Here is a 13,023-nt window from a genome sequence, read left to right as displayed (position 1 = left end):
TAATGTATTTCTTATCTATCATTTATGGATGTAGAATGTGTGGACCATAATCAAAAAGTGGATGTATTAGCATAGACATGAACCAAAATGACCGACAGTATCGAAAAGTGGATGTATATTAGCACGGACATGAACCAAATGACCGACAGTACCGAAAAGTGGATGTGGGTAAGTGTTTCCAATTCCTAAAAGTGGATGCACGGCGCTGCTCTACGGCCTAGAAAAAGTGTCCCACGAAAATCGCCGGCATTGCCTCTCTCAGGCTCCTCTCTGATATAAGTCAGTGCTGGGATTTACTTGCACATTTTGGCCCGATTTCGTGACTCACGCCTATTGCCCCCCCCCCCCCACTCACCGCTTGTATTAAATTATAATTATGTTCAAATAGTGGCGTTTTATTTACTTCATTTTATATCGGATAGAATGTATAAAATAATAAGATTGTAAATTTAACAAAAATTATGCCCAGTTTCGTGAATAAATTAAAAGAAAATTGCCTTCCGAAAGTGCAAATTAAAAAATATTTAATTTAATTAACTTAATTTTACATGAATAAATATTCGTTGTTAGATTGTATAAAAAACAATGAGAAAAAAAGTGCCAGGGATAAGAATTGAACCCGGGTCTGATGCGTGGTAGTCACCCGCTTTAATGCCCGAGCTACGTCGCCTTCTCGATAATCGACCTAATGGAGCTGTATATAAGAAAATATATTATTTAAATATTATTAAAATCAAATTTTTGGGGAAATGGCTGAGCATTGCGCCCTTCCTTTGCTCAAGTATTTTTAATATATAATAGATATATAAAAGGTATATACCATATATATGTTACGTGTTAGCTACAAGTTACCAGCGTGTTACCCATATGTCAGAATTTTTATACAGCGCCTCACGTTGCAAATCGATGAACTATAAGGCGTGAAAAGTGACGTTTTAGCAGCCCAAATTATTCTTGCGTGCCATTTCGTAATTATTCACTTTATGCTAATGCTGTGATGTGTAACGTATTTGTGAAACTTATAAAATTGTCCGAAAACTAAACTTAGCAAGTTAAGTATTGTATTATGTAAAAATAACATTTTCCACTTCTTTTGACAGCTGTCAAACTACATGTTTTCCCGTATGACTAGGCTTACTTTGACACTCATTTTACAGTTATTTAATAATTGTCAAAGGAAAAGCTTAGTTTTCGGACAATTTTACGAGTATACTAAAGCGATCTGTAGTCTTGTTTTCTTTAAAACATCTTTTTATTTAAAAATGGCACGCAAGAATTCTCAGCGTGTCATTTCTCGATTCTGACGGCATCATTCCAATATGGCCGCGGCGACTACTCAGGAGCCTTAACATCAGTACAAGTATTCAACCGTCATAGAGCTGGGGAGATACAAAGAACACTCATTGAAGATTACAAGACTTATCAAGGAATTAATTATCAAACAAATAAAATGTATGAAACACTTTCGACACATGCCAAAGAGATAGCTAAAAAATATGTACGTTTTACATTGAGAGGTTGTAACGGGGTCACTTTTCGCAAGTGCGTGGATAAACTCGGTCGGGATCAGGGCTCGTGAAAAGGTGAGACATACGAAAGATTTAGATATTGTCTTTATTTGCCTCTTTCGGCAATGGTCGATTTACAATAGTGAGCGCGCGGCGGCTGATGTAACGCGCTGGATATAATGCGTGTAGATTATTCGGCGCGCGATGTTCGATATATCGAACCGCTTACAATATTCGTAAAGCCGTGTTTATTTTGACGGTTCGTAAAACGCGCAAGAAATTGGGCGCGGTCGGTCGGCGCGTGTACGGCAAGGCCGTGTTTATTTTGACGGCGCGCGGAATAGAATGAAATATTAGGCGGTAGGTATTTCGGCGCGATAATTATAATTCGCTAGTATTATCGTGGTCGCGGGATTAATCGCGTGTTCCCAGTGGTCGGGGAATGCGAGCGGAGATCGAGTACCCTCGACCGGGCGGAGAACTCTCCGTCCCTGCTTCTGTTCGCGGAGTTGAGGATAGCGTGGCGGAGTCGAGAAAACTCGACGGGGCAGCGAACGCGCAAACCCACGGTCCGGCTAGCTGGAGCGGTCGAATGATAGACCGTAGTCGAGGAGAGCGGCGAACACTCCGCTCTCGTTGAGTCGGTCGGATTTATGTCAGGAGTTCGGAGACTGCACGGAAGCCGAGAATGCTCGGCGGAGGCTGCGAACTCGTCAACCTCACGTTCCGTCGTTGCTACGATTTTCAGGATCGGTTCTGGTATCTCGGAGCGTACTGCTCGAGCGGATTCAGGAATCGTTCTGGTCCCGAGATGCCGAAACGCTGTCTTCTTATACCCGAGCGTCTATCGGTAATTGCGTCGTTCGCCCCCGGGTGGGGATAACGACGCGTTGTTTTTCGGCGGGTAAATTACGGTAAACGCGTCGCTTCCCCTGGGCGAAACGACGCGGTAATTCGGCGGGTGACGCTCGGGATCTTCCGGCAGCGCTCGGCTATGCTCGGTTTTCGGCGTAACGGCGGCCGTATAACGGCCGTATGGTTGTTTATTACAACCGCGGTTTTGAGAGATTAAAAAAGGGCGCTGGGCGCCTCTGCCACTGCCCGGCTGGTGTTCGCCGGGCGGCAGACTTCCGGCTGGCTACGTGCCGGGTAACGATGGGGGGTGCATCGTTACAAGGTAAACTTAGACGAACAGTACCAGTTCTATTAACAAGAGAATTGAGAGATTGTATTGATATGATATTAAAACACAGAAAAGCTGCGAAAGTTTCATCAAATAATCCATATTTATTTGGTCTTCCTTCTCTTATAAAAAATAAATACAGATATTTCTTGGCATGTGATTTGTTGCGACAGTATGCAGTAGAATGCGGTGCTGAAAATCCTGAAACTTTGCGTGCAACTGAGTTACGGAAACATATAGCGACAATGTGCATTAATTATAATTTATCGGAGAATGAAATCACATCACTCGCAAATTTCATGGGTCATGCTGATAAAATACACTTAGTTCATTACAGACAACCTGTTATAGAAAAAGAAATTTTAGAAATATCACAATATTTAGAAGCAGCACAAGGAGTTGATCAAGATAATAATTCAGATGATTCTTCAGATTCTAGATGCTCAGAGTTCGATATAAATAACAATGATATTAGTGATGATGAAAATGAATTTGAAATCTTAGAACAAATTCAAAATAACGAAGCTAGTAATAGAATTCAAATTAATGAAGTAAATCACATTTTGCAACAAAATTCATTAAGAGATTTGTGTTTCTTACGTTTATGGAACAAAATTAATATACACTATATAAATATAAATTAAAATTTAAATATAAATATAAATTAGATATTGCTTTTATCAGTAAATTATTTAATATATTTTCAAAATAATTTTATTTTATTTAACAAATTTGTGTAATTATTTTTGTATGACATTCTCTTTTTTCTCTTTCTCTAATTCTTGATTATAAGCATTTAATCCGTGGTGATAATAGTTTAAAGTTAGAATGAAAATTGATTTTTCAAAGAAAAAATTACATATTAATTTACATAGTAATTAATATTTTTAAAAGCAAATCGCAAAGAAATAATATTTGTGTAGTTATTCCTTTTAAAAATGAGAGCATATAAAAAAATATATAAATATATGCTTTAATTTTATTTTATAAGTTTTGCAATATATGCATGTACTTATTATAGATTCAAATAGAACTAATGCCTCAACCGAGATTAGTTATTCGGATAATGATACAGAAAATGAGGAAAATATAAAAAGTATAAATAAACAAATTATTTGCAAAGAGAAAAAGGCGCAAGCAACAAAGAGAAAAGGTAGATATAAATTTTTTAAATGTTATAAAATGTATATATCTTTATTCGTAAACAAAACAAAAAATATATACACATATATGTATTATATATGTATAATCGTAGAATCTTTTATTGGAACATAAAATTTTTGGATTGTGGTACTTCTATGGCGGACAGCCACCACAAAAGCGGCAAGGGCTAGCATACACGGGCAGCAACCGCGCCCGGCGAGAGCAAGCCTACGCCATCCCACGCGTAAAACTCACAAGCTTAAGTCCGCCATTACGCACGGCGAATTAAGCACGTACAAGCACTCGGAAGAAGTGGGAACCGGCCGCGACGCGGCGAGCACAACCAGTGAGTGAAATCCGATGAGTGATCCTATATAAGACCGCGCATCGATCCGGATCAACCAGTCGCGGCTTTTGCTGTGAAGGAGGACTTCTCCGCTAGACAGATAAAAGTACGCAACGCCTAACGGAATTCGGCTCCGTTGGTTCTTTTTAGTTGTACAACAGGTTTGGCGTATTCTTTGGGCGCCAAGCAACGGGATCGACCCAGTCACCTGCCGCCTCCCACATCACCGGACCTAAGCAGTGGCCAGGAGTTCCGGAGGACACCACACCTGTACGTCATCGGGAGCGCTGAGTAAGCTGGAGCTTACGGGAGTGGCACCTAACTCCCCTGGACCTCTCGCCTGTCCGACGTACGCGGCCTTCCCGCGAACTCCTCACGACGTGGGACATCCGCCTCCGACGTTACACCCCAATGTGCGTCTTGAACATCTCACTGTTGTTGCAACGTCTCCACAAGACCTTCGAGGGCAGTACACACAGACTGATCCACCGACCAGGATCCACAGGGGTATGCAATATCAGATACCCCCTACTACGGAGCAAGGCACCCAGTCCGACTTATCCGACTGGGAAACACCTACCTCCTCCGTCTCAACACAGACCTGTGAAGGGCAGCACGATTCACCGGAGAGGAGCTACACCCCACCCGGCACTCCTCCGGTGCTGCGAGGCAAGTGGGGACCCCCGAGAACCACGGTAACGCAGCCTGCCATCCAGTGGCGAGAACGGCGTCACACGGGAGAAGCTGCCACCCTCTGGTAGACCGGCCCCTTTTAGAAGCCTCCATACACCACCGGCCCTTTTCAGGGCCACCAAAATATAACAAGATCATACCTGTACATAGCAATCAATAAACCTAAATTATTGTACACGGTGTCTCGTAAATCCACACGTCTATCACGGTCATTTCTTCTTGCGAAAGTGGAGCACGCCGAGCTTGTGAAGCCGAACTCCACACTTCATATAAAATCACACACACACGCATGCACGCACGCACACACACGCACACACACACACATATACACAAAAAACTAAACAATGATCTCGAAAACTAAAATTAAAAGATTGTATAGCAGTGCTGATTACTTGCAACTTTAGGCCGGATTTCTTGACTCACGCCTACTGCTCCCCTCTTACTGCTCGTGCGTTAGCAACGAGTTGCCAGATATCCGTAACTAAGGAACGCGACGCTTTGTCTCAGGAGCGTCCGTATATAAGAATGCCCAAATATAATAATAAGACAATACTTTTCTATAATTAAAAGTTTTTCTTTAATATTTTATATCAATGAATTATAAAATATTGAAGAAAAACTTTTAATTCGAAGAATTTTCGCGCTGTATTTAGAAAAGTATTGTCTTATTATTATATTTGGACATTCTTACATATAAACGCTCCTGAGACGAAGCGTCGCGGTCCTTAGTTACGCATATCTGGCGACTCGTTGCTAACGCACGAGCGGTGAGTGGGGGGCAATAGGCGTGAGCCACGGAATCGGGCCGTAATGTGCAAGTAAATCCGAGCACTGCTCTAGTAGGAAAAGTTCTTACTAAAATTTTCTATTTAATATTTTATTTTGTATTAATAATAGAATAATAATTATTTTTATTATTAATACAAAATAAAATATCAAATTTTCATGAGAACTTTTGCTACCAGAGTGTAACGGCAGGGCCGTTACTACGGCGAAATATATATATAGATACCTACATCCGCCTCGCTTACTCTACCCTGCTCCGCCTATCCTGTTTGCACGACCACCGTGCACGCTCTCTCGCTCACTCGCATGTCACATGCACCGTCCCGCTCGCGCTAGGCGCGCTATCTCGCTTGGCATGCACTCTCGCTCTCGACTCGCCCTATCTCTCTCGCGGTCCCCACACGGAATCGACCCCACTCCCGGACCGACAGCATAGTGAGAGGCCCCGGTCGGGTATATAAGCCCGGTCGGCCGAGACATCGAGACCAGATCCTGTCCCGACATCCAGCTCCCGACACCGACCTGACCAGTACCTACTATCTCGAGGCCCGAGGCTCGGGCTAAGGCTTCGCTTCGCCCAGTCGGGTTTCGCCGACTCCTGTCACCGCTCCTCGGGCTAAGGCTTCGCTTAGCCCAGTCGGATTTCGCCTACTCCTGTCACCGCTCCTCGGACTAAGGTTTCACTTAGCCCAGTCGGGTTTCGCCGACTCCTGTCACCGCTCCTCGGGCTAAGGTTTCACTTAGCCCTGTCGGGTTTCGCCGGCTCCTACCCCCAATCCGGGCTGAGGTTTCGTTCAGCCCGGCCGGGTTTCGCCGGTTTCCGTTGCCAAGGCCGGACTCGACGTGACACTCGGGCCTGCCGGCAATACCGAAATACCTAGCTTGACCATAGTTGATAAGTCGCCTGTAGATATCGCGCCGTAGTCTTAAACCCGTTAGCTATAAGTCCGCTAGTTCTAATCGCGCTAGTAATAAGCCTGTTACTGATAAGTCCGCTAGAAATAAGCCTGCTAGTTATAACCGCGCCGTAATCTTAAGCTCGCCTGTAAATAAAAACCGCCGTAGAGATTAAGCCGCGTCCATTTTGCGCTACCGCCGCATGCCGCCTTGCGTTTCTCGCCGCTTATCGTTTCGCGCCCGCCGCTTTGCACGTCCGCTGCACACCGCCCCGCGCCTGACACCAGCTCTCTGCCTACCGCACGCTGACCGACATCGCCTGGCCCTGCACGCTACTCTGTACATATCTATCTCTATCCAAATAAACTATCTTTTCTACCTATACTGTGTTCTCGTAAGCTTGAGTCTCCCCTTCTCTCGAACCCGGACGAGCCGATCCGAGCGTCGAGCGAGGTGACCGCGTTACAAGAGTATTGCGATATTACATTTGTGATACGCACGTTCCTGAGACTAAGTGACACGCTCCTTAGTTACGTGCGTCTGGCGCTGCGTTGCTAAGACCCGAGCAGTAAGAGGGGAGCAGTAGGCGTGAGTCATGAAATTCGACCGAAAATTGCAAGTAAATCCCAACATTATTGTATAGTATAGTAAAAAATAATAAAAAGTTAATCATTCTAAAAGAAAGTGCGCGAATTAAACAAAATTTACAAAGCAATCTTTTATAAATTGTTATCTAAAATATTAATACAAATATGCATTGAAAATTTGTCATAAATTATTTATAAATTGCATAAATATTTAAGAATTTTTATTTCTTATATTTCCAGTGATTCCTACTAATCGTACACGATGGAGCAGTGATGAAAAACGAATTGTTCTTGATGCCTTTGGATATTATTTAAAAAAGAACGACGCAACATTTATTCAAATTGGGGACCTCGTTAAAAAGCATTCTCGTATAATAAAAGAACGAAATGTGGCTACAATTAAAACGTGGTTACATAATCAAAAACGTAATTTGATATTTGATAAAGCATAAATATTTTTTTTATAAAGTCGTACTATTAGTATTTATAATATAAATATAAAGAGAATAAAATATATAGTAGTATTTCATAAGTAATTTTTATAAGTTTGACTGTAATATATTATGTTATTTCTAAATACATAATATAAACTTATAATACAAAACAGTACAAATTGAATAATAATAATTACATATATTTAAGATATATACACATAAGATATGTGACATAAGATGTGTAGGTGCAATATTTATATGTGGTACAAAACATAGTATCTCTAAAGTAAATATTAATTGTATTAAAAAAAAAATCTAAGGAATACTCGCAAAATCTACTTACATCTATTTTCAAAAGATGTATATATTTTTGAGAAGTGTTATCCGAGATAATTTCCATATACATACATATATGTGTACATTGTAGTCCCAAAGGATCCTGCAGAATCCTTATGGGAAATGGCTTTCGGCTAATTTTTTTTAAAATTTGATATGTGGTAGTTCTCAACACGTAGAACAAAAGTGTCCATAGCCCCAAGGTCCGATCACGGGTAGTTGTCAAGATACAACACCCCAAAGTTGGACTTTTCGTACCTTATTGCAGCGTAGTGCGGGTGCAGTCGATGTCGATGTACGATGATGCTTACGATTAAGGTGGGTGTACAGGTGCTTGTGTGTGTGTGTGTGTGTGTGTGTGTGTGTGTGTGTGTGTGTGTGTGTGGCAGCAGAGATAAGAACCCCACGGTTCGTCACTCCCGCAGTATTTTATGACTCCAAACCCTCTCTATGGTGTGTGTGTGTGTGTGTGCGCGCGCGTGTATGTGGGCGTGTGATGTGTGCGCGCGCACATTATTCATCAATAATCTCAATATTCCGAGGATTATCTGGAAGTTCTCGGTCTGCGGCATCCAATGTGGTATTGAGCAATGACGTGTCAGAGTATTTGATATTTCCCTGATGTGCAAAACCTAGGTACCACAAGACGCTGGCAACATGTGCACATGTACCTAGAGTACGAGCTCCAGACTGACACGTACAATAATATCCATTAATTGGCTCATTAGCATTGTCAGCAGCATTCTCATCATCCCTATTATCGATCTCATATGAAATGAAGATCTGATGTCTTGTTGCATTACGAAATCTGGAATACAACCTAATTCTCAGAAAACGTGGCTCGTTGAAATGTTGATCAAGTTGAAATTCCTCATCATTATCCCATCTTGGATATATGAAGGTGCTAGATTTATTTGATAAATGCCCACAGTCAAATCTTTCAGGTAATTCAAATTAAGTATAGGGAAATCTGCCACGTCACGATAATTGAGCCATCTCCATTGGTTATTTCTTAGTCGCAAGTTATCTACCTCTACTCTCGCTTGTACGACATTAGGAGTTGTCGATCTCTGTAGCATTTCTCTAGCAAGCTGAGCATCTGCACCTTGCATTTGGATAATAGGATGATACCTGTTTAGTATAGCTCCAGCTATGCAATAGAATCCATTAAGGTTTTTTGCGTGCTGTAGATTTATTGTTTGTGCTAAGAACTTAAAAACTGACCTCAAGTGGCCATTCCGTGCTTCGAATACAAATGCATAATATGTATTTTTATTAACTCGGTGAGTGCTGGGAGTCCCTTTTGGGGTAGTTCGCACTGGATTAACAAAAATACAAGTGCAAAGTATATATTTTTATTAATTCGGTGGGTGCTGGGAGTCCTTTCCGGGATAGTCCGCATTGGATTAATAAAAATACAAGTGAAATACTATAATATAAAAAAACGCGTATTATAAAACTTTTAATCAAAACAGAAACTAGACATTCAGCAATAATATGTACATTTCAATATATTCTTCATAGACCCATATTTCATCTGAAATTCGATTTTTTGTACATTTCATTTAAGGCATTAATATTATATAATTGTTAAACTTGTCTCGGTTAACATTTCTCAGAAATATATACATCTTTCGAAAGTAGATGTAATATTTCGTGAATGTCCTTTGTGTAAGTTTGTGGTAATAAGTCATATATGCGTAATAATATTATACGGATTATTATTTATATATCTCACTCTCTTTCAAATCAATATTTTTAATTTTTATTTGAAATACATATTTAAGAAAAGTATGTGCAATCTCTTTTATTATAAAAGTAGTATTTAGAAAATATAGTTCAACATAAATAATAATTATTGTTTGTAAAAAAGAAAGTGAAGAGGAAAAAAGAAAGAGAGAGTACAATTATTATTTTGATTCTGAAATAATGATAACCATAATGATAATAAATATCTAAAAGAATACGGACAATTTTATAAGTTTCACAAATACGTTACACATCAGCATTAGCTTATAAAGTGAATAATTACGAAATGGCACGCAAGAATAATTTCGGCTGCCAAAACGTCATTTTTCGCGCCTCACAGTTCATCGATTTGCAACGTGAGGCGCTGTATAAAAATTCTGACATATGGGTAACACGCTGGTAACTTGTAGCTAACACGTAACATATATATGGTATATACCTTTTATATATCTATTATATAGTGTAGTACTCTATTAGAAAAATACTTGAGCAAAGGAAGGACGCAATGCTCAGCCATTTCCCACAAAATTTGATTTTAATAATATTTAAATAATATATTTTTTTATATACAGCTCCATTAGGTCGATTATCGAGAAGGCGACGTAGCTCGGGCATTAAAGCGGGTGACTACCACGCATTAGACCCAGGTTCAATTCTTGTCCTGGGCACTTTTTTTCTCATTGTTTTTTATACAATCTAGCAACGAATATTTATTCATGTAAAATAAAGTTAATTAAATTAAATTTTTTTTAATTTGCACTTTCGGAAGGCAATTTTCTTTTAATTTATTCATGAAACTGGGCATAATTTTTGTTAAATTTACAATCTTATTATTTTGTACATTCTATCCGATATAAAATAAAATAAATGAAACGCCACTATTTGAACATAATTATAATTTAATACAAAATTACAAGTAATTACGACAAGTATATCATCCGAATAATTGTAACCGATCTGTAGAGAATGGTGATGTTAGTGATAATAAGGATGAATAAGTTTTGACACATTTGTTTGTAATTTTGTATTAAATTATAACTATATGCAAATAGTGGCGTTTTATTTGCTTCATTTTATATCGAGTAGAATGCATAAAATAATAAGGTTGTAAGTTTAACAAAAATTATGCCCAGTTTCGTGAATAAATTAAAAGAAAATTGCCTTCCGAAAGTCCAAATTAAAAAAAATATGATTTATTTAACTTTATTTTACATGAATAAATATTCGTTGTTAGATTGTATAAAAAAAAATGAGAAAAAGAGTGGCAGGGACAAAAATTGAATCCGGGTTGGATGCGTGATAGTCACGCGCTGAATGCCCGAGTTACACCGCTTTTTCGCTAATTGATATAACGGAGCCAGATATATGGAAAGCCACATTGTTTAAATCATTTTCTTGGAAATGGCTGAGCATTGCGCTCTATCCCTTTGCTCAAGTATTCTTCTAATAGAGTACTACACTATAAAAGCCTTTTTCAATTCGGTGATCCTAAAGTCGCATCCTCCCCTGCTAGTCGCCGGAACGTGCGCATCATAAATATAATAGCACAATACTTTTGTAGTAGAGGTTCTCATTAAAATTTTCTATTCAATATTTTATTTTGTATTAATAATAAAAATAATTATTATTCTATTATTAATTACGTATATGTACGTTCTATAACAATTCAAAATATTTATGTTTTATGGTTGTTATAGCCCGAACAGGCTATACACGAATTATTAAATATATTATTCTAAATACATATTATTTTATATGATTGCTCAACGTGTAACGCGAATACAGATCACGTTACGAGCGTTGACCGAACAAAGCGCTGACAACGCGAGCCACGCGCGAAGCCCGAGCGACCGTGCAATCATTTCATTGCGAAAACGCGGAAATCAGGGCAGGCGGAAGAAGGACATTGCGAAAATGCAACGTAGAAGTCCTACTTAAAAGCAAAATAAAAAAGAATAAAGAAATTGCGAAAGTGCAAGCAAAGAAGTCCTACTTAGAACTTCTTAGCTTGCATCCGGATATTGCCAAAATCAAGCGACACGATACACAGCCTTGTCGCTAAACGACCCCCTCCAGGGAAGCCTAGGGGAGTTAATAAAAAGGCCCACCGCTAACGAACGGCGGGCAGTCTTGATCATTAATTAATATTACGCGGGTAGTCACAATAACTACCAAACGGGCAGTCTTTACCATTAATATTACGCGAGCAGTCTTCATCATTAATTAATATTACGCGGGTAGTCACAATAACTACCAAACGGGCAATCTTTATTCCTATTTACCTCCATGCGTGTGAAATCGCTAACAGTCGGCAGAAATACATACAAAGAAGCGAGAAGTGAGTCTCGAGACCGATACTCGACTTTAGACACGCGCACAACAAGATATCCGCTATCGCGATACGCGACGCGAGCGAAAGTGCGGGAACATTGTAAATAAGCCAAACCACAAATAAAGCTGATATTTATCTATTTATTTAATGTGGAAAGTGTCTGAATTATTTAAATAAAGTTAGTGAAATTCTCGGGCGGAGCCCGAATTCCTAAATTCCTTCCGGCAAACGATCCCAACTACCGTGCCTCTCCGGAGGCACAACATTATTTGGTGGCAGCGGTGGGATCTGCCGGGGCATCGCCAGAGCTCTGGCAACGCAAGACCTGCAAAAAACACGGTTGTGTTAAAAAGCGGGCACGCCAACAATCAATTCAATTGAAGTTGACGGATGGAAGCAGCAGCTAAGCCTTCCCCAAGACCTGCAAAGCACCCAGAGTGTAAACAGGACAGGTACGCCAGCACACGTAAAACGTAAGTTGACGGAAATCACAATCGACGGAACACAACGCAAGGACAACAGAACGAGCATCGCCACAACAGCTGTAGCAGAAACGTGAGCCGCCAAGCATCGCGACCTACAATAACTCTACAGACAACACACCGACGACGGACAACGACCACCGTACGACGAGCATCGTCAGCCATATCAGCCGCCGAATGAAGGACTGCAGCGTCAGCAACCTACTGACACAGCGAGCGATCATGCGAGCCGTTATACTATTGTAAGTCCGAAAAATTTAATAAATATAACTGCATGAATGTCGGAAGGTTCCAATATACCGAAATTGATAGCAAACCGATCGTGGTTACTAAGCGAACCAACCCGACGAGCGTGTTGTGCCTCTAGCCGCTAAGAGGTCTTTTGGGATTTGTACGCCCAAAGGAAGAGGTCTTTTGGGATTTGTACGCCCAAAGGATTAGGATCCACGCTCGAAATAAGACACTCCCGAACGTTAGGTATAATTTAGTATATTTTGCAAGATTTAATACACTTTCACTTATTCGCGATTATAATAGTCGGGCGCGA

At 40.2% G+C, this 13,023-nt stretch overlaps 1 protein-coding gene across 1 annotated transcript; it reads left to right on the top strand.

Moving 5' to 3' along the window:
- Window positions 1-87: 87 nt before the first annotated feature.
- Window positions 88-3,335, top strand: LOC138943078 (uncharacterized). Its single transcript, XM_070313594.1, has 4 exons — window positions 88-168; window positions 1,101-1,122; window positions 1,341-1,517; window positions 2,686-3,335. The coding sequence occupies exons 1-4, from the start codon at window positions 88-90 to the stop codon at window positions 3,333-3,335; spliced, it is 930 nt and encodes a 309-aa protein (XP_070169695.1).
- Window positions 3,336-13,023: the final 9,688 nt, after the last annotated feature.

The sequence above is a fragment of the Polyergus mexicanus genome, unplaced genomic scaffold (assembly GCF_030449975.1).
Source record: "Polyergus mexicanus isolate NDT 795.1 unplaced genomic scaffold, iyPolMexi1.0 SCAF_25, whole genome shotgun sequence".
NCBI lineage: Eukaryota > Metazoa > Arthropoda > Insecta > Hymenoptera > Formicidae > Polyergus > Polyergus mexicanus.
Note: the sequence above shows the minus strand (reverse complement) of the source record. Positions and strands in the feature narration are given on the sequence as shown.

Bases quoted from the DNA above. Each gene is read 5' to 3' on its own strand.
- LOC138943078 (XM_070313594.1), top strand. From the start codon at position 88: ATGACCGACAGTATCGAAAAGTGGATGTATATTAGCACGGACATGAAC. The intron at 1,123-1,340 runs GTATGACTAGGC...GCGACTACTCAG, and splicing joins GTCAAACTACATGTTTTCCC to GAGCCTTAACATCAGTACAA. The intron at 1,518-2,685 runs GTTGTAACGGGG...CATCGTTACAAG, and splicing joins TGTACGTTTTACATTGAGAG to GTAAACTTAGACGAACAGTA.